This window comes from Mustelus asterias, chromosome 24 (assembly GCF_964213995.1).
Source record: "Mustelus asterias chromosome 24, sMusAst1.hap1.1, whole genome shotgun sequence".
Taxonomy (NCBI): Eukaryota; Metazoa; Chordata; class Chondrichthyes; order Carcharhiniformes; family Triakidae; genus Mustelus; species Mustelus asterias.
The window spans coordinates 21,494,599-21,516,074 of NC_135824.1; the positions used below are offsets into that span (position 1 = coordinate 21,494,599).

The 21,476-nt window shown below is 45.9% G+C and overlaps 1 protein-coding gene across 3 annotated transcripts in view; it reads left to right on the forward strand.

Moving 5' to 3' along the window:
• The window catches only part of myo1ea (myosin IEa), a 157,413-nt gene that overhangs the window by 47,914 nt on the left and 88,023 nt on the right, over positions 1-21,476 (forward strand). For all 3 annotated transcript variants that reach the window (XM_078241408.1, XM_078241409.1, XM_078241410.1), the window contains exons 3-6: positions 6,127-6,216; positions 9,544-9,638; positions 16,058-16,145; positions 17,428-17,517. In XM_078241408.1, coding sequence (XP_078097534.1) covers positions 6,127-6,216; positions 9,544-9,638; positions 16,058-16,145; positions 17,428-17,517 — 363 coding nt within the window. The remainder of the gene's footprint in view (positions 1-6,126; positions 6,217-9,543; positions 9,639-16,057; positions 16,146-17,427; positions 17,518-21,476) is intronic.

Sequence of the window (21,476 nt, forward strand, 5' to 3'; positions counted from 1 at the left end):
GGCAACCCAGTTGGTTTCCTTAAATTCATTCACGGGATGTAATTGGATTTGCTTTGATTTGATTTATTGTTGTCACATGTATTAGTATACAATGAAAAGTATTGTTTTTTGTCTGCTATACAGACAAAGCATACTGTACATAGAGAAGGAAAGGAGAGGGTGCAGAATGTAGTGTTACAGTCATAGCTAGGGTGTAGAGACAGATCAACTTAGTGCAAGGTAGGTCCATTCAAAAGTCTGATGGCAACAGGGAAGAAGCTGTTCTTGAGAAGGTTGGTACGTGACCTCAGACTTTTGTGTCTTTTTCCCAATGGAAGAAGGTGGAAGAGAGAATGTCCGGGGTGCATGGGCATCGCTGGTTGGGCCAGCATTGGCATTTAAGTGTTAACCACACTACTGTGTGGTCTGGGGTCACATGTAGGCCAGACCAGGTGAGGGACAGCGGATTTCCTTCCCTAAAGGGACATTAGTGAACCAGATGGGTTTTTACCTCAATAAGCAATGGTCCATTTGACTTTTAATTCCCGATTTTTATTGAATTTAAATTTCACTAAATGCCATGGTGGGATCTGAACCCTAGAACCTGCCCTGGGTCGTGAATTACTAGTCCAGTGATGATACCACTGCGCCACCAACTCCCTCAACTAACACATTATCTGGTCACTATCACATTGCTTCTGTGTGAAACCGGGATGCCGGTTCCCACAATGCAACAAAAGCACTCCTTTTGGCTGTCAATTACTGAGGGATGTCCTGAAAGGTGCAAGTTTGTTTTTTAGCTGGAGGGCTTGATGAAAAGGACAACCAGAAATCAGCAATGCAGTGGGTCGTTTTTACGAGGCGAGGCTGAAGGGCAGTGGTGGGCAACCTGCGGCTTGGGGGGGGTGGGGGGGGGGGGGGGGCACTTGCAGTCCATCTAGGCTCTGAGTGCAGCCCATGAGATGTTGTGTTGACCATTGCCCAGGCGCAGGGCATCCGAGTAGCTTTTTTCCTACTGGTATGGCTGAAATGATACACATGTAAAGCAAGGGTAAGTGAAGTGAGATGCGTGCTGATTGCTCACAACATTGACAAGAGAGCCTTGTACTCCCTCGGCATCCAAAATGGAACCATTTCTTTTGTTTTTACCATTTGAAGTTGAGAGTTCTGGAAATATATAAATGATTAAGCATTTTCTGTAACTCGTTATGCAATATTCGGCGTGTATTAAATGTATTTACTTTTATTCATGGGGTCATGGTTAGTGAACAAGCCCGATTTCAATCTTGTTGCCCACCGAGATGTAGGAGGCCCGTTCATGCAGCCCACTCACTAGCCTAGGTTTTTCTAAATTCATTCGTGGGACATGGGCGTCACTGGCTGGCCAGCATTGATTGTCCATCCCTAGTTGCCCTTGTTCAGAGGGCAATTGAGAATCAACCACATTGCTGTAGCTCTGAAGTCACATATAGGCCAGACCGGGGTATGGACGGCAGATTTCACTAAAGGACATTGGTGAACCAGATGGGTTTTTCCGACAACCAACAATGGTTTCATGGTCATCAGTAGATTCTTAATTCCAGATATCGCTGTTGCAGGGTATGAGTGCAGGTTGGTGATGACCCCATAACATTGTAGACTAATACTCGTGAATCATTCCAAAGGCAGAACTTCGCGAAAGGAACCCGGTATACCCGTCTCTTTCTAGATTAAAATGTAACTGGGGTGCCCCGTACTAATATTGGCTCTCTCAGAGGTTAAGGGAACAACACTGCCTTTATTTACAGAAGCATTGGACTTTGAGAAAGAAAAACATGAAACCAATTTGTACTGAATTATCCTGCAGACGAGTTTTGAGACTATTTGCAAAAGGGAAAAAATGCTGTTTCCTTTAAATTGCAGTGTTGTAATTTCAGAAGTAGAGTTCCTGGCAGGCAGAATGGTTACATTGGACTAGAATACGTCTCAAACAGTATTTGTTCACTAGTTTAGAAGCAAGAGTACTTCTTACTGAATACACTTTTTAATATCGCCGTGAGATTTACTTTGCACTGACTCTCTTTTCTTTAAGGGCGAAATAAGCTAATAGGGTTGTTCTTTTGGAAATGGCATTGAAATTGTGGGTGGAATTTCATGTAGGCAACCAGAGTTACGTGTCGCCTTTTTCAGGAAGACCTGTGCATCAAGTGCCAATGGGACACTTACCTGGGCAGCTGCGAGCCTTCCCCAGGACCTTAGGGGCAGAAGTTCAGTTCACCAAGAACTGCCTGCCAATTGGCAACAGCTAACGGGTGGCTGCTGACAGTAATGCACCCACCTGAGGCCCAGGATCACCAAAGAACCCAGGCCGCAGGTGAATAGTGGGTTTTTAAAAATTCATTCATGGGGTGTGGGTGTCGCTGGCAAGACCCGCATAGGTTGCCCATCCCTAGTTGCCCTTGGGAAAGTGGTAGTGAGCTGCCTTCTTGAACCGCTGGAGTCCATGTGGCATGATTGATCCACACTGTTCTTAGGGAGGGAGTTCCAGGATTTTGACCCAGTGACAGTGAGGGAACGGTGATATTTTTCCAAATCAGGATAGTGAGTGACTTGGAAGGGGAACTTCCAGGTGGTGGTGTTTCCCATGTGTCTGCTGCCCTTGTCCTTCTAGGTGGTAACAGTCGTGGGTTTAATAGTTGCTGCCTAAGGAGTTTTTGTGAGTTCCAGCAGTGTTGGGAAAAGGATCACAGGGTGGGGGTCCAAAGGGGACGGAGATCGACAGCAAAGGCAGGGTGGTGGCTGTAAAAGGGCCCGCCCCGCCCCCATTCCTGATGCTGTGACCCTTGACCCTGTGCCTTTGAATGAGGGGCCACCCTGCCCGCGAGCAACCCCAAAAGAATTTTCTTCTCAGGCCTCCTGCGTGGTGAGTCTCCCACCCAGCGCTGAATCAATATGTGCAATGGTGGAATGAAGGTTTGCTTTGATTGGCCACTTAAGGGCAGCCATGAACCTTCCTGTCCCAGACTTAAATCAGGGGGGGAAGGTGGCAAGTACCCACTGGCCACCCTCTTGCCCGATAATATGACCCCACTCTCCAAGCCCACAATTGGAGAGGGTAATTCTGCTCTGTACCATGTACATCAACAAGCTTTGGATATGCGTTCCTGAGCTTTCAGAATGTTTGGATTCCACATTGAAACCATTATTAACTCTTAAAGAGATCAGTTGAATACTGAGTGCAGTATTATAGTTTGGGTATGAAGGCTTCAGCGAGTGGACAGTACAGACTCAGTGGGATGTAGTCTGCTGTGATGATGCACTCGTAAGAAAAATCACTTGGAGAGACATGGAACGATAGTGACAGAGTTTAGAGTGACATTGGGAGGATAGTCAAAGACCTTCCCCAGAGTTCAAGGGTAGCAGACTGAAGGTTAAATATAAAGTTTAGAACAGAAAGCAGGGGAGACGGTGGATTGTGTGGCTGTTAAATTCCCTTCTTCCCAGATCAAAACAGAAACTACGCTAAAACTGAAGATTAAATTGGATGGATGAACAAAGGAAAAGGAATTGGAGGGATATGGAAATCAGCGTGGAGGATAAATCCCAACATCGGATTGTTGGGCCTTGTTTCTGTAACCTCTCTATGTCTGCTAGATAGCAGCTCTTTTAAAAATTATTGCTAATACCCATTGTTTGTGTGTGGGGTGGGGGGAGGGTGGTTGTGGGAAGGGGGGGGTTTGTTCTAATCAGAGATAATGTTCCATTTCAATGAAAGCTTTTATTTTAATGCCTGGGGGAAACGTGACTGTTCTCATTGAATAGAGTTCAGCTGGTATGAAGATAACATTCTGAATATAAATAGTTGATGCTAATCCTAAAATTAGGTTGCAGCCATAAATCCTTTCCTGATACGTTTCCTTGTGTATGCACTGTGCATTTAGTTTGATTGTTAAATTCCCTTCTTCCAGGATTAGAGCAGAAACTGTGCTAAAACTAATGATTAAATTGGAAGGTGAACAAAGGAAAAGGAGTTGGAGGGATCTGGAGATCAGGCTGGCTAAACACGATAAGCGTGGAGGATAAATACCAGCATCGGATTGTTGGACCGAATGGCTTGTTTCCGTAACCTCTCTGTTTCAGCTAGATGGCAGAAAGTGTCCTAAATCTACAGGTACAAGGCAAGATGGTGGTGCTGGTTGTGACTATCTGTGGCTATTTGTTATCATTATTGCCGTTTGGTGGTGCATCCTGTAGCTCCTTGCATATCATTGACTGCCAGCATACCTGCTTCATATTGAATTGTTGTCAGATAACCTCCTGCAAGTCACTCCAACCAGGCCACAGCCAGTCTACAAAATAACGGTTTCCAAGTACAGTCATATTTGACCCGAAACGTTAACTCTGTTTCTCCTCCCACAGATATTGCCAGACCTGCTGAGTTTTTGCAACACTTTCTAGTTTTATACAAAATAACCAGAGGTAACCTACATTGAAGGGAAGAAACATTTTAAGGGACAAAGTGAACTTTAATTTGTGAAGTTTCTCTGTTGGAACTTCTTCTCAAGGCGTCACGGTGGCACAGTGGTTAGCACTGCTGCCTCACAGCGCCAGGGACCCGGGTTCAATTTCAGCCTTGGTTCACTGTCTGTGTGGAGCCTGCATATTCTCCCCATGCCTGTGTGGGTTTTTTCTGGGTGCTCCTGTTTCCTCCCACAGTCCAAAAATGTGCGGGTTAGGTTGATTGGCCGTGCTAAATTAACCCTAGTGTCAGGGGGATTAGTAGGGTAAATATGTGGGGTTACAGGAGTAGGGCCTATCCTTCAGTGTTTGCGTACATGGGGATCGGTTAGCTCTGTTGGCTGGTTGGCTGGTTTGTGATGCAGAACGATGCCAACAGCGTGGGTTCAATTCCCGTACCGGCTGAGGTTATTTATGAAGGCCCCGCCTTCTCAACCTTGCCCCTTGCCCGAGTTGTGGTGATCCTCAGATTAAATCACCACCAGTCATAGAACATAGAACAGTACAGCACAGAACAGGCCCTTCGGCCCACGATGCTGTGCCGAGCTTTGTCTGAAACCAAGATCAAGCTATCCCACTCCCTATCATCCTGGTGTGCTCCATGTGCCTATCCAATAACCGCTTAAATGTTCCTAAAGTGTCTGACTCCACTATCACTGCAGGCAGTCCATTCCACACCCCAACCACTCTCTGCGTAAAGAACCTACCTCTGATATCCGTCCTGTATCTCCCACCACGAACCCTATAGTTATGCCCCCTTGTAATAGCTCCATCCACCCGAGGAAATATTCTTTGAACGTTCACTCTATCTATCCCCTTCATCATTTTATAAACCTCTATTAAGTCTCCCCTCAGCCTCCTCTGCTCCAGAGAGAACAGCCCTAGCTCCCTCAACCTTTCCTCATAAGACCTACCCTCCAAAGCCAGTCAGTTCTCCACTTTGAGCCGAGGTCACCTGGGACGATGGTGACTTTGCCTTTTATTTGCCTTTATACCACAGCCAACATCATGTAATGAAAAGTGATATAAATCCTTTGGAGAGGGATTGGATAAGTATTTGAATCATAGAATCCCTACAGTGCAGAAAGAGGCCATTCGGCCCACCAAGTCTGCACTGACCACAATCCCACCCAGGCCCTATTCCCGTAACCCCACATATTTACGCTCCTAATCCCCTGACACTAGGGTAAATTTAGCATGGCCAATCAACCTAACGCGCACATCTTTGGACTGTGGGAGGAAACCGGAGCACCCGGAGGAAACCCACGCAGACACGGGGAGAATGTGCAAACTCCACACAGACGGTAACCCGATGCTGGAATCAAACGTGGGTCCCTGGCTCTGTGAGGCAGTAGTGCTAGCCACTGTGCCACCATCCGCTGGGAATGGCATTCCGATTATAGCAAAGCATAAAATTACCCAGCAGATTTACTGCTCTTGTCAAATTCAGAACCATAAATATATAAATGGTCAGTTTATTATCCCCTCAATAGAAAATGTTGAACTAAGAAACCTGTTGTAAACTTCAGATTTTCCAAGGTGACGCCTTTCATTCCAAGGCTTGAAAAAGGTTTCTGTTTACCCCTCTGTCACTATTTCTATATTGATCTTAATGTCTTGTCTTAATATGTTGAACCTTAACCTGTGCAGACATATATCGGGCCTGTGCTTATCTCGGTGAACCCATTCAAACAAATGCCATACTTTGGAGAAAAGGAAATCGAAATGTACCAAGGAGCAGTGAGTATACTTCACCCGGGGGGGAAAGACTGAGATTTGGGGGACGATTAACAATAACCAAGGCAGATCTCACCCAGCTGCTCACTCGATGGATGTTCCACCTGTTGTGGCCGCGAGCGCACACTGGCCAATAGGATCAGGGTCTCACCAAGACTGTACTAAATGCATCACAATTGGCTACAGTGCCCCGGGGGAGGAGGAAGAGAGGAGGGGTGGGGGGGGGGGGAAGGGGGAGGGGGTGAGGGGGGGGGAAGGGGGAGGGGGTGAGGGGGGGGGGAGGGGGAGGGGGTGGGGGGGGGAGGAAAGGGGGTGGGGGGAAAGGGGGTGGGGGGGAAAGGGGGAGAGAGTGGGGGTGGGGGGAAGGGGGTGGGGGTGGGGGGAGGAGTGGGGGTGGGGGGAGGAAAGGGGGTGGGGGTAGGGGGGAAGGGGCGGAGGGTGGGGGGAGGAAAGGGGGTGGGGATGAGGGGAAGGGGGAGAGGGTGGGGGGGGAAGGAGGTGGGGGGGAAGGGGGAGGGGGTGGGGGAAGGAAAGGGGGTGGGGATGAGGGGGAAGGGGAGGGTGTGGGGGTGGGGGGAACTGTGGGGTGGGGGGTGAGGAGGGAGGGTGGGGGGGGGGGGGGGGGAATCAGTGCCAGTTCCTGCTGCTGATCACCCTCCAATAATCTGTGAAAGAACAAAGAAAATTACAGCACAGGAACAGGCCCTTCAGCCCTCCAAGCCTGCACCGACCATACTGCCCAACAGAACTAAAACCCCCTACCCTTCCGGGGACCATATCCCACTATTCCCATCTTATTCATGTATTTGTCCAGTCTCCCCTTAAAACTCACTATCATGTCTGCTTCCATTACCTCCCCCGGCAGCGAGTTCCAGGCACCCACCACCCTCTGTGTAAAACAACTTGCCTCGTACACCTCCTTTAAACCTTGCCCCTCGCACCTTAAATGAGAGGCACGGTTTAAAGGAGATGTACGAGGCAAGTTTTTGAAATGCAATTGTACTTTAGTACAGCGCAGAAGTAGATGCACATGGGGATATTTCTGCTTTTCATCGTGAAGATTTTTTTGCCTGTACATTATACATGATTATGACTTGTCAATACATAATCTCCCATCCAACCATATGCCTCACGTGGTTGTATGGTTACTGATTTGCATCACACTTGAATAATAGTCACTTGAGTGAGTAAGAGAGAGGGCTATCAACATTCATGAAATCGTTACTCCATCTCAAGGATGAGAGAAAATAGTCAAATTAATGTTAAAACAGTTGAAATGCTGTCCTGAAAAGGGAAAACTGTTGTTCTCTCTGACCTGCAATACATGTTGGAATGAGCTTGATAATGAGCAAACATCTCCAGGTAAATATTTGAAGAGGAAAATCTTGCAGGGAGATGGGGAAAAGCAAGGGGTGAAACTAATTGGATATCCTTTCAAAGGGCTGGCACAGGCCCAATGGGCCGAATTGCCCCCTTCTGTGCTGTACTAAAGTGCAACTACATTTCAAAGTGTTTTTTGTGACACTTCAAAGTAAATAAAGAGCGTTGTTTTCAAGTATAGATGTGGCATAATAAATCTGATGCTTGTCTCAGGGGCAGATGCATCATTGAACATTGAACTCTTGAATGACATAGGGATATTAACCTGTCAATGTTTAACAGTCTTATGCAAAGTATCGCTGTATAAGGTTTTACTTTTATTGATCTTTACAGGAAGCCAGCATCTTTTCCCAAAGGTAGGGGAATCTAAAGCTAGAGGGCATAGGTTTAAGGTGAGACGGGAGAGATACAAAAGGGTTCAGAGGGGCAATTTTTTCACACAGAGAGTAGTGAGTGTCTGGAACAAGCTGCCAGAGGCTGTAATAGAGGCTGGTACAATTTTGTCTTTTAAAAAGCATTTAGACATGGGTAAGATGGGTACAGAGGGACATGGGCCAAACGCGGGTAATTGGGACTAGCTTAATGGTAAAAACTGGGTGGTATGGACAAGTTGGGCCGAATGGCCTATTTCCACGCTGTAAACCTCTATGACTCGATGACTAAAGGCTGTGACAATAATATTTTATGCTTATAAAGCAGAGATTAACCATGTTTAGGCAGCAACACACAACATCTAATGGATCATATAGCTTCTATTCCAGTGAGGAGAATTGCACACTCGTGAGTCTCAAAGTTCTTTTCTTCCTCTCTCTCTTCCTCTTGGGTCTTCATCTCCGCGTCTTTTGCCAATTTTTATACTTTTCCATTCAGGGCCCTACTTCAAGCCTAAACCAACCCTACATCTCCACATGCATCCATTTCTAACTTTGTCAATCGCTTATCATTGCACATCTTCACATGTTCCCCCTAACCCTGACAATCTGTAACCTTGTCTTATTTTTATCTCTGTATTGTACCATTTCAATTTGCTCAAGCACTTTTCTGTCACTTGACATATTTTCCCATCAGACACCCAAGAACAGAGGTTTCCTAAAATCTGGCACCTTCTTCACTGTTTTTAGTGGAGCATTGAAATGAATGGATTAATGCCTTGTTAAAATAGTGGAGAGGATATAAATTAAAAGATTGTGGGAAGCATTTTCTAGCCTTTCCCATTGGCAGATCTTCCAGTCCCGCCGAAGGCGACCCCCCCCCCCTCCCCCCAGTCGGTGGGGCCGGCAAGACATACAAAATGCCATAGACTTCGGTGGGACTGGAAGATTCCACTGGAGGCCAATGGCAGACCGCGTTCGCTGCCGGAATTCAGTGCGGGAGGGGTGCGGAAAATCCCAGCCTGTGCCTTTTTACCCACAATGCAATCGCAAGGGACCAGTGTTCTTGACCTTTGATATAGATATAGCACTTGAGGCGAATGGGATCAGTGGTTGCGGGGGGAAAGCAGGATTAGCCTACTGAGTTGGACGATCAGCTATGGTCGTGATGAATGGTGGAGCCAGGCTCAAAGGGCAGAATGACCTCCTCCTGCTCCTATCTTCTTTGTTTGACGTAAAGATTTCGTTGTGCGGAATTTAATGCCTCCCTCGATGGCGACATTGGAGGCACAGGAATTTGCAGGTTGGGACCCAGCTCCAATCCTACCTCACCAAAAAACACTTTGAAATGCGGTTGTACTTTAATCTGCTTGATTAAGTCTGAGATTGGAAGGCATGGCGTGCCATTAAGTTCCCTTGTTTCTGGATCTCACTTTCCTACAACCCCATGGTACTTAGCCCACTCTCTCCAAATTTATTTGTTGGTCACCTGTTGTCATGGGGATAGTCTATAGTTTGGATTTGTGACTCTGCTACCTCCATTCTGTCGCTAACGTTACCTGTTTTCCTCACACTCCAGGCCCCCTATGAAAATCCACCTCACATCTATGCTCTGGCAGATAACATGTATCGGAACATGATTATTGATGGGGAAAATCAATGTGTCATCATCAGGTAATGAAAGTTGTGTATTTTATTGAAGCCGGGTTGAATGTTCCTGGGGAAATTCCTCTCATTTCCTCTTTCTTTTCTGGTTTCCTACTGACCATGTCACAAAAATGATCGGCAGGAGGATTTTATAGCTTCTTTGCGGCCTTTCCTTTTAAATGACTCATTGTTATTGCCATAACCCAGCACTTAGCAGCTGCAGTACACATTGAGCTTCATTGCAGTAATGTAATCGCTGCAAACTGTGGAGAATGACTTTGCCCCTTTGCCTAATGTAGGAACGCAATAGTAATGTATAATCAATTAAAATGCTTGCACTTCTTGGTTGCTTTGTTACTATCCTTAATGCCAAAGAGCTATTTCAATCTTTTCCTATCTCCCTTTTCATGGACTTTGATTAATTATGCAAAGCATTAATTGCTGCGCTACCCCAGTGAGTTCAGCAGTCTGTATTTGGATGGACGATCTCTCCCTAGCTTTCGTTCAGGTCGAATCAAATTGCTTTTATACCAGAGCAGTTCTTGCGATCTGTGTCCGCCTGTCTTTACATCTGGCCCCTTCATCGTGGCGGCAACTCAGCAGCCCCAGCTTGCCTGCACTCACATTCTCACGATACCGCAGGATTGAGCCAGTGCCAGAGGGGCAAGTGCAAGACCCCTGTTTTTGCGTCGTCCCCCCCCTCCCCACCCTTTTATAAATGCTAGTCATCCATAATGAAAGACATGTTGGCGCTGGATCCCATCCATCTGTGCAGAGTGGCACTGTGTGACATCGGAGAAATTGTGTGCGCATTAATTATAATGACAGTGTGTGCATTGTTCTGAAGTCCCAGGGAAGCTCATCCGGTTGCAAGGTTACTTGAAATTGGAGCCACCAACGTTTTTAACATGTTCCCAGTGTGACTCTCTCTTAAACACACACACACACACAGAGAAACCTTCGTGCATGTCCATATAAAACCAGTTCTGGTGTTGCGTATCTGTTTACTGCATTCTTGTGGAAGTGGACTGAATAATAAAGAATGTAACCCAAAAACCTATAAAATTCCACACTGTTGACTAAAAAAGGATGGGAAGTTGTGTGAGGAACAATAACAGGATAACTGTTCATGAATGATGTGTGGATGGTGCGTCGAGGCTATTTTTTAAATGTAATCCTTTTTAAAAGCAGACCTTTCTCCTATTCCTTTTTCCTCTTCTTTCGCACTTCAGTAAAATGAAAGGTTACTTTCGTATTGATTTAAATCACAGTGGCACAGTGGTTAAGCACTGCTGCCTCACAGCGCCAGAGACCCGGGTTCGATTCCCGGCTTGGGTCACTGTCTGTGTGGAGTTTGCATGTTCTCCCCGTGTCTGCGTGGGTTTCCTCCAGTTTCCTCCCACAGTCCAAAGATGTGCAGGTTAGGTTGATAGGCCATGCTAAATTGCCCCTTAGTGTCAGGGGGATTAGCAGGGGAAATATGTGGGGTTGCGGGGATAGGGTCTTGGTGGGATTGTTGTCGGCGCAGGCTCGATGGGCCGAATGGCCTCCTTCTGCACTGTAGGCATTCTGTGAAATGCTTCTGAGGTTTAAAAGCATCGGGTGAGATCTTCCAGCTGTTGATGCTGGTGGAATCCTCCGGTTGCACTGATGGCGTTCCCCTGCTGTGGGTTTCCCGGCAGTGGGGTGGATTCATTCGGGAATCCCATTGATGTATCAGGACCAGAAGATTCCGCCATTGGCCAAAAGCAGTTGCCTCTCACTGCCAAGAAACTGGGGATGGGGGCACAAAATCACACAATGCAGAAGAGGCCCTTCAGCCCATCATGTCTGCACTGACAGGTGAGGAAACCTAATCCCATTTACCAGTATTTTAGCCTTGAATGTTATGACGTGCCAAGTGCATCAAAAGGATGAGGCAACCCGCCTCCACCACCCTCCCAGGCAGTGCATTCTAGACTGTCACCACCCTCTGGGTAAAAACCTTTTCCTCACATCCCCCTAAACCTCCTGCCCCTCACTTTGAATTTATGTTCCCTCGTGACTGACCCTTCAACTAAGGGGAACAGCAGCTCTTTATCCACTCTGTCCATGGCCCTCATAATCTTGTACACCTCGATCAGGTCGCCCCTCAGTCTTCTCTGCTCCAACAAAAACAACCCAAGCCTATCCAACCTCTCTTTATAACTTAAATGTTCCATCCCAGGCAGCATCCTGGTGAATCTCCTCTGCACCCCCTCCAGTGCAATCACATCCTTCCTATAACGTGGCGACCAGAACTGCACACAGTACTCCAGCTGTGGCCTCATCAAAGTTCTATATAACTCCACATGACATCCCTGTTTTTGTAATCTATACCTCTATTGATAAAGGCAAGTGTCCCATATGCCTTTTTCACCACCCTGCCAACATGCCCTTCTGCAGGAAGGTGGGATTAGCAGCTGCACCTGGGTGTCTTGGGCTGGCATGGACAAGATGGGCCACATAGCATCCTCCAGTGCTGTACCTTTTCTATGGTCCCTTCTACCTTCGGAGACCCATGGACAAAGACTCCAAGGTCCCTTTGTTCCTCAGAAGTGTCATTCTTTAATTGAATACTTCCTTGTCAAATTACTCCTTCCAAAGTGTAAATAGAGTCATAGAGGTTTACAACATGGAAACAGGCCCTTTGGCCCAACTTGTCCATGTCGCCCTTTGTTTTTAAAACCCCTAAGCTAATCCCAATTGCCCGCATTTGGCCCATATCCCTCTACACCCATCGTACCCATGTAACTCTCTAAATGCTTTTTAAAAAACAAAATTGTACCTGCCTCTACTGCTACCTCTGGCAGCTTGTTCCAGACACTCACCACCCTCTGTGTGAAAAAATTGCCCCTCTGGACACTTTTGTATCTCTCCCCTCTCACCTTAAACCTATGCCCTCTAGTTTTAGACTCCCCTACCTTTGGGAGAAGCCATTGACTTTCTAGCTGATCTGTGCCCCTCATTATTTTATAGACCTCTATAAGATCACCCCTCAGCCTCCTACGCTCCAGAGACAAAAATCCCAGTCTATCCAGCCTCTCCTTATAACACAATCCATCAGGTCCCGGTAGCATCCTAGTAAATCTTTTCTGCACTCTTTCTAGTTTAATAATATCCTTTCTATAATAGGGTGACCAGAATTGCACACAGTATTCCAAGTGTGGCCTTACCAATGTCTTGTACAACTTCAACAAGACATTCCAACTCCTGTATTCAGTGTTCTGACCGATGAAACCAAGCATGCCGAATGCCTTCTTCACCACTCTGTCCACTCTGAAGAAGAATCCACTTTCAAGGAGCTATGAACATGTACCCCTAGATCACTTTGTTCTGTAACTCTCCCCAACACCCTACCATCACACCAATGATGAACAATAGGGGACCCAGCATAGATCCCTGTGGTACACCATTGAACACTGGCTTCCAGTCACTAAAGCAGCCTTCTGTCATCACCCTCTGTCCCCTGCAACTAAACCAATTTTGAATCCACCTAATCAAATTACCCTGTATCCCATGTCCATTTGCCTTCTTTTCAACCCTCTTTGAAAAATCCAGTCCAACATTTCAAGTCAATGATTTTTCATCAGATAATTGCATGTTACTGTTGTAAAAGAAAGAAGCTGATGTGATGGATGTGATTCTGAAGGAGAGAATCCATCTCCCCTTGGAGAGGCAAGGTTTGACCAGGAATAGTCAACGTGGCTTTGTCAGAGGGAGGTCATGCCTAACAAATCTGATTGAATATTTATGAGGAGGTGACCAGGTGTGTAGATGAGGGGAGTGCAGTTGATGTAGTTTATATGTCAAAGGCTTTGCTGAAATCAAAACTGTCCTGGAGGCATCTCTGGGACCATAACTTTCCAAGCCCAACCTGGTGATCCTCTGATAATCCAGCCCATTTGCTCTGTTCCCCTCTCCACAGACGCTGCCCGACAAGCTGCGTATTTTCACCAATTTCTATTTTTATTTTGAGATTTCCAGCCTCCGCAGTGTTGGCCTTTTGTATTGATGTGGTTATGGGGCGCTTTTGACATTGATAAATGTCCAGCGGCTCTTCAGAGAGGCTTGATCAGGCAATAATGGAGAGCAAAGGGGATATTAGAAAGGGAGGAAGGGCAGAACCAGATGAGAGGGAACCAAGTATCAGCCTGAGGGCCAGGAAGAGAAGTTGGATGGTCAACAGCAATGCAAAGCGTTAAAGAAAAGGCAATTGCTCTGCATAAGTGAAAGTCTGATGGATATCAATCTGGTAAAGTTAATGTTTATTAATTAATAAGTTTAATTGATTTAACCACTCATCCTTGTTGTGGGGATCGTTCCAAAATTCAATGCAGGTAATAATTATTTCCAATTCACCGCAATGAATGGAGTAATCAGTGCTATTTTCTGTCTGGTTCTTCCATGCAAATATCAAGCATTCCATACTTTCTATTTACACTAATCTCTCCCACCCATTTGTGCTTTGTTTGACTTCATTTAATTGATTTCCTGTCAATCAAGTTTTTCAGGTTTCTAAAGTCCTGCTTGTTCTACTCCAAAAGCCTACAAGTTTATTAGCCACCTCAGAATCATAGAATCTCTACAGTGCAGAAGGAGGTTATTCAGCACATCGAGTCAGCACCAACTATCCGACAGATCATCCTACCCAAGCCCTATCCCCATAACCCCACGTGTTTATCCCGCTAATCCCTCTGAACCCACACATCCTGGGACGCTAAGGGGCAATGTGGAATGGGCAATCCACCTAACCTGCTCATCCATGGACTTGCATCATCCTTCTCAATTTATTTATTAATGTCACAAGTAGGCTTACATTAACATGGCAATGAAGTTACTGTAAAAATCCCTCTGGCGCCTGTTCAGGTACACTGAGGGAGAATTTAACATGGCCAATGCACCTAACTAGCACGTCTTTTAGCCTGTGGGAGGAAACCGGAGCACCCAGAGGAAACGCAAGCAGACACGGAGAGAACGTGTAGACTCCACACGGACAGTCACCCGGGTCCCTGGCGCTGTGAGGCAGCAGTGCCAGCCATTGTGCCACCGTGCCACCCTCACCTCATTCTGCAGATACCGTCGAGGCTATGATCATGTTTCTATTCACGATTATTATTCACTATTATGATGCCATAAGAGACTGGATTTGACAGAGCTCTGATTGCCTTTTGGGTGGACTGATAGAGGAAAGGGTGAGAACAGGAAGTCGTGTTCTGAACTTCAGGATGTGTTAGTGGTGTTCAATCATCTCATTCAGGAACTCGTATTAGGCACGAGTCTGGAGCTGTTTACATTGGAAAGATTTCTTAAACTGTTTTATTTTTATGTGAAACATCAAATAAAACATGAAAAAGAAATCACACCCAGCATTTTGAGGACCGTCAGACCCTTAACAGATAAATTATTTGTGCAAACCATAAAACTTCCGAACTAGCTGAAAACCAGAATAGAAAGCATTTAAATCACGGTTCTGCTGTTTATCAAGTTGAATAACTGAGAAGCTTAGACTGATATAAAGCTTTATTCATGTCAACAATCAGTAAATTATTTTTTGAAGCATATCCAGCATTATCTTGAAATACCCAGATTCTCTTCTGGTAAGAGACTTGAGAACTCACCATCCAATGGCTCATTTCCAGAACACTATAATGTACCATTATCACAGCAATGATGATATCTGTGTAATGAAGTAAGAAATGCATTACAAAAATATAGTGAAATGTACCGTTTTTGCAGTTTTGGTCCAATAATTCTTTGTTCCAATAAGGAGGAAGAATAGATGGTAGTGAAATCCCTCCCCATTCGACACACGTGAACGTCACTTAATGATGTGGCTGTGGGCTTTACTGTAAAGTTAGCTCTCTATGACCATTTGGCCTCACCATCGAAGGGAATGCACAGTTTCCGCAAGATGTTGTCTTGGCATTTCTTTCCTTTTGGTGGTGCTTCAAATGGCACATAGCCATGGTACACGAACTCTTCATTTCTTTTCTCTCTTTGCAGTCTGTTTGCACTATGAATGTGGAGATGCCGGCGTTGGACTGGGGTAGACACAGTAAGTAGTCTCACAACACCAGGTTAAAGTCCAACAGGTTTATTTGGTAGCACAAGCTTTCGGAGCGCTGCTCCTTCATCAGGTGAGTGGCTCCTGAGCTGCACTCACCTGATGAAGGAGCAGCGCTCCGAAAGCTCATGCTACCAAATAAATCTATTGAACTTTAACCCGGTGTTGCGAGACTACTTACTGTGCTTGCACTATCTCTGCCTTACAACAAAAATCTCAGGTCACCATAGTGCCGTCAGGTGTAATCATTGATCACGTTTTATTGCAGAAGCGATGGCGGATTGCCCAGCACAGACGCGTGTTGCAGCGGGCAGTGTAACTACAAAGATTTACCTTTCCTCTTTTGTTTTTTCGCTTCCAGCGGCGAAAGTGGGGCTGGAAAGACGGTGGCTGCAAAATACATCATGGGTTACGTTTCCAGAGTTTCTGGTGGTGGACCCAAAGTACAGGTAAAGTTCCATCGTTTTAGAGCAAGATCTACGTTATCAATGTTTTCTTTTGCTGTCTCGTGCAGATGTCGAAAGTATAAGTTTGCCAAATATGCTGCAGTTGGAATGCACCCAAAATTTGATCTGGCTTCTGTTGATTTCCTCCTGCCCCATTAAGATAGGGCGGACTTCTCCCAAGCCCCTGCCGGCGGCTTCGATGGCTGGCACAATGGGAGAATATGGCGGGAGGGTCAGAAATTGGTTTCACGTGGCGTGAACTTGCAACAGGATCTTCCATTGGTGCCCGCCATGGCAGGTTGGAAAATCTTCCAGAGGCTGGTGTGAGCCACATCTGCATCCCGTTAATGGGACACAGAGGAAGGCCTGACCCCCCCTCCCCACGCCAGATTCTCTGTGATGCCGCTGGGAAAACACACCGGCGTGAAACATGTTGGGAATAACGTGACGTGCAGATGTCGGGACTCATCTCAATGCCTGCGGCTGCCTCCAGAGTACAGGTCGCCAGCCAACCCTGGACCCTGGAACACTCCTGGGTGCATCTGCAGATGGACCTTCCAGATCAGGTGTCCTGGAGGGGATCAGAATGTTCCTGGAAATCCATCTTCGTTTGCAGGAGGTCCACATGCTTTCTTCAGTTGTGGGTCAGTAACTTTGGGAGCCTTTTCAAAATGGCACCCAGACATGACATGACGATGGACTGTGCGCCATCCAGGCCTACCCCGCCACTGAATACGGTGTGAAAGACCCGGGTGCATCATTAATGAGATCGGGATCAGAAGATTTGTCGTGTTTTCCTGCCAGCTCTGTGTTCCCACCCCCAACACAGGAATTAGTCTCAAATTGGGAGATTTCCACCCAAAGCTTTGGTGGGAGTTCAGATCATGTAAGTTATTAAGTCCATAGTCATAGAGGTTTAGAGCATGGAAACAGACCCTATTCCCAACTTGTCCATGTTGACAAGTGTTTGAATCCATCAAGGATGTTGACAAATATTAACGCAACAGCCAATAATTCCAAAATGTCCTAGGACAAGAATTCTTGAATACTCAATAACAAAGCTGCCTATGGTTCATTGATGTGGTTCCTACACTTCCTGTGGTATCATCCAGCTGGTCAAGGTAAAGTTTATTTCAAGGTAACAAGCACGAAGAACTTCAGACAGAATTTTATGAAGGTAGAGGGAAATATTTTTTTATCGACCAATGCAGTAAACTTTCACATTAGGTTATGATGCAGTAATTTATCATTCCTTTTTAAGGAGGGTGTGTTTTCTCTTTTACAGCATATAAAGGACATCATTCTTCAATCAAATCCACTTCTAGAAGCATTTGGAAATGCTAAGACAGTGAGAAACAACAACTCCAGCAGATTTGTGAGTTCTAGAGGCTATGTCCTGTTTTGACTGTTAATATCCTGTGGGTTTGGCTGGGGAACTTTTACGGAAAGTCTTCATCTTGAGTAATGTTTCATAGTTATTTTTGGTTTGATGTTTTTCCCTCAAGTGCTGAATTTCCTTTGTAGTTTTCAGCAAGTGCGCATGGTTCTTGTTATATTTCATCTTCACATATTACTCACTGTGAATTCTTGGCCAAACCAGCTATCAGTGTGCATCATTGCATTGCAGACTGAGTCTGTGACCTTTACCCTATGACCGGCAGTCTAACCAAGTGACTTCTCCCCTAAGACCAGCAACCAAACCGAGTGGCCTTTACCCTATGACTAGCAGTCTAACCAAGTGACCTTTCCCTTAGGACTGGCAACCAAATAGGCACGGGTAGAAATGGCTGTTAGTGTTGTACAATTACATCTCTGATCAGAATTTCTCCAACTAAGTACATTTTCCTAAATCCTGGGGTGGGATTTTATGCTCCCTCCCCTGCACGGCGCGTTTTCTAGCGACAGAGGCAGCTCATGTTTGCTCATCTCATGCTCTTTGTTCGTTGAGGGTATCAGAAACTACTGCAATGGATTAAAATGAACTAGGTCTTGGTTAAACATTTAAGTATCAGTCAATATAAAACAGTTGAGAGACGACAAACCCTCTGCTTTTAACCTTTATCATTGAATCATTATATTTGTATTTGGCGAGACAATTTATCAAGTTTCTGGCAAATGTCGTCATTGTAAGGCTTAGAGGGTGAACAATGTAAAGCAAAGCAATCTGACATCGGTAAAGTCAAATGGAAATTATACTTTTCTAACCCTGCCAGGAGGTGTACTTACCTTGTTTACATTTCAGTACCAAATAATTATCTAGGTCCAACATGAATGAAAGGCCACAACTGTTAGCTAAACATTGTGTCATCTGAGCAGATCTTTTTGCTCTGGGAGAGTTTTTTAATATATATTCTCCCCTTCCATGCTAAAGGCTGTATAGATGGTGGCAGACTATACAAATATGTGGGGGAAATCAGCAGCCGCTCCCCACCGCCCCCTTCTCTTCCCCAGCCCAGGTGTATGTAAGAGGAATATTGGGGCAGCACGGTGGCACAGTGGTTAGCACTGCTGCCTCACAGCGCCAGGGACCCGGGTTCGATTCCCAGCTTGGTCACTGTCTGTGTGGAGTTTGCACATTCTCCCTGTGTCTGCGAGGGTTTCCTCCGGGTGCTCCGGTTTCCTCCCACAGTTCAAAGACGTGCATTGGCCATGTTAAATTCTCCCTCGGTGTACCTGAACAGGCAGTGGAGTGTGGTGACTTGGGGGTTTTCACAGTAACTTCATTGCAGTGTTAATGTAAGCCTACTTGTGACTAATAAATTAACTTTTAGCAAGTTGAACCTGGGACCTTTCATGTCTGTACAACAAACCACTTAACATGAGACAACCGGAGGAGTTGAGACTAACACTCCCTCCTATTACATGCCAATTTCTGTTTCGCTCTTATTCTTTTGCTGTTGAGGGGACAAATAAAATTGCCTCTTTCAACATCGTCTCCTGAACTCTGACTCGTTTCCTGGCAGTACAGTATAAATGTTTTTTTTTTAACCAGTCCTTAGTTGCACTCTTTTTCTTTGATTTGATTTGTTTATTATTGTTACGTGGTGGGATGCAGTGAAAAGTATTGTTTCTTACGCGGTATACAAGCAAAACATACTGTTCATGGAGTACATATGGGAGAAGGAAAGGATAGGGTGCAGAATTTCGCGTTGCAGTTACAGATAGGGTGAAGGGAAAGATCAACTTAGTCATAGAGTCATAGAGGTTTTACAGCATGGAAACAGGCCCTTCAGCCCAACTTGTCCATGCCGCCCTTTTTTTCTAAACCCCTAAGCTAATCCCAATTGCCCCCATTTGGCCCACATCCCTCTATACCCATCTTACCCATGTAACTATCTAAATGCTTTTTAAAAGACAAAATTGTACCCACCTCTACTACTATCTCTGGCAGCTTGTTCCAGACACTCGCCCCCCCTGTGTGAAACAATTGCCCCTCTGGATCCTTTTGTGTCTCTCCCCTCTCACCTTAAACCTACGCCCTCTAGTTTTATACTCCCCTACCTTTGGGAAAATTTTTCTCTCAGCTTGGCAAAGGAGTCAGGAGTCGGAGCATGCATTGATATACTTAATATTAAGTATTAAGCAAGCACTTAATATAAGAGATTTCAAAAGAGCCTCATTAGAAAGTTTAGAAGAGTTAGAATTCAGTTTTAAAAGTGCAAAACGGGAATAAAAGATGAAATTAGAGGGGCCAGCTCGCAAGAAGTTGCCTCTCTCCAGCGCCATCCTTTTTGTTTCTGAATTGGCTCTCACGAGGCTTTTGAATGAAAGAACAAAGTGTAATATCTTTATTTCTCTTTTTTCACCTCGCGCTGTCTTCCATGCAATGCAGTCTGAGCCAGGTCTGAGGTAAGGGACCTCACTGGCGAACACGAGTCAACTCGTTGGGTTTTCGCAACAGTCGGCAGCATTCATTATCGTTTCTGTGGCACCGGCCCACAAATTACCCGTCCCATTGAATTCGGGTTTCGCCACTCGCCGAGATGGTTACGAAGCTGAGTTAACAACCCAGAACATAATAGGAGACTCCACTTCCACGCTTTGTGGCAGACTCTTCTGTGCCCTCGGGGCGACAAAGGGTTGGGCAATAAACATTGCCTTACCCGGATCGCCCACATCCTCGAGAACAAGTACAATTAAATTGAAGAAACAGGGCAAGCAAGCGCAGCGAAAACATCGAATTCCTACAGTGCAGAAAGAGGCCATTTGGCCCATTGAGTCTGCACCGACCACAATCCCACCCAGGTCCTATCCCCATAACCCCACCTATTTACCCTGCTAATTCTCCTGACACTATGGTGCAATTTAGCATGGTTAATCCACCTAACCCGCACAGCTTTGGACTGTTTGTTTATTTATTTATTATTAGTGTCGCATGTAGGCTTATATTAATACTGCAATGAAGTTACTGTGAAAACCTCCGACTCACCACACTCCGGCACCTGTTCAGGTACACTGAGGGAAAATTCAGCATGGCCAATCCTCCTAATCGGCACGTCTTTCGGACTGTGGGAGGAAACCAGAGCACCCGAAGGAAACCCACGCAGACACGAGGAGAACGTGCAAATTCCGCACAGACAGTGACCTAAGCCAGGAATCGAACTCGGGTCCCCGGCGCTGTGAGGCAGCAGTGCTAACCACTGTGCCATTGCGCCCCGCTCTGAGTTTGAGTTGTTCAGCCACCGGATCCATAGAGAGTGCGACCCTGGCTTTTCAGAGCGTACACCACATCCGTGGCAGTGACCGTCTTGCGCTTGGCGTGTTCAGTGTAGGTGACTGCATCCCTGATCACATTCTCCAGGCAAATCTTCAGCGCCCCGTGAGTCTCCTCAAAGATCAAACCCCCGAGATCTGCTTGACTCTGCCATGGCGAGAGGAGCGGCGGATTGCTGGTTTGATGATGTCCTGGATATTATCACAAAGCATGTTTTGGTGCCGCTTTGCTCCACCTTTACTCAGTCCTTTGTTCCTTCCCCTCTGATGTGGAGATGCCGGCGTTGGATTGGGGTAAACACAGTAAGAAGTCTCACAACACCAGGTTAAAGTCCAACAGGTTTATTTGGTAGCAAAAGCCACTAGCTTTCGGAGCGCTGCTCCTTCGTCAGGTGAGTGGGAGTTCTGTTCACAAACAGGGCATATAAAGACACAAACTCAATTTACAAAATAATGGTTGGAATGCGAGTCTTTACAGGTAATCAAGTCTTAAAGGTACAGACAATGTGAGTGGAGAGAGCATTAAGCACAGGTTAAAGAGATGTGTATTGTCTCCAGTCAGGACAGTTAGTGAGATTTTGCAAGCCCAGGCAAGTCGTGGGGGTTACAGATAATGTGACA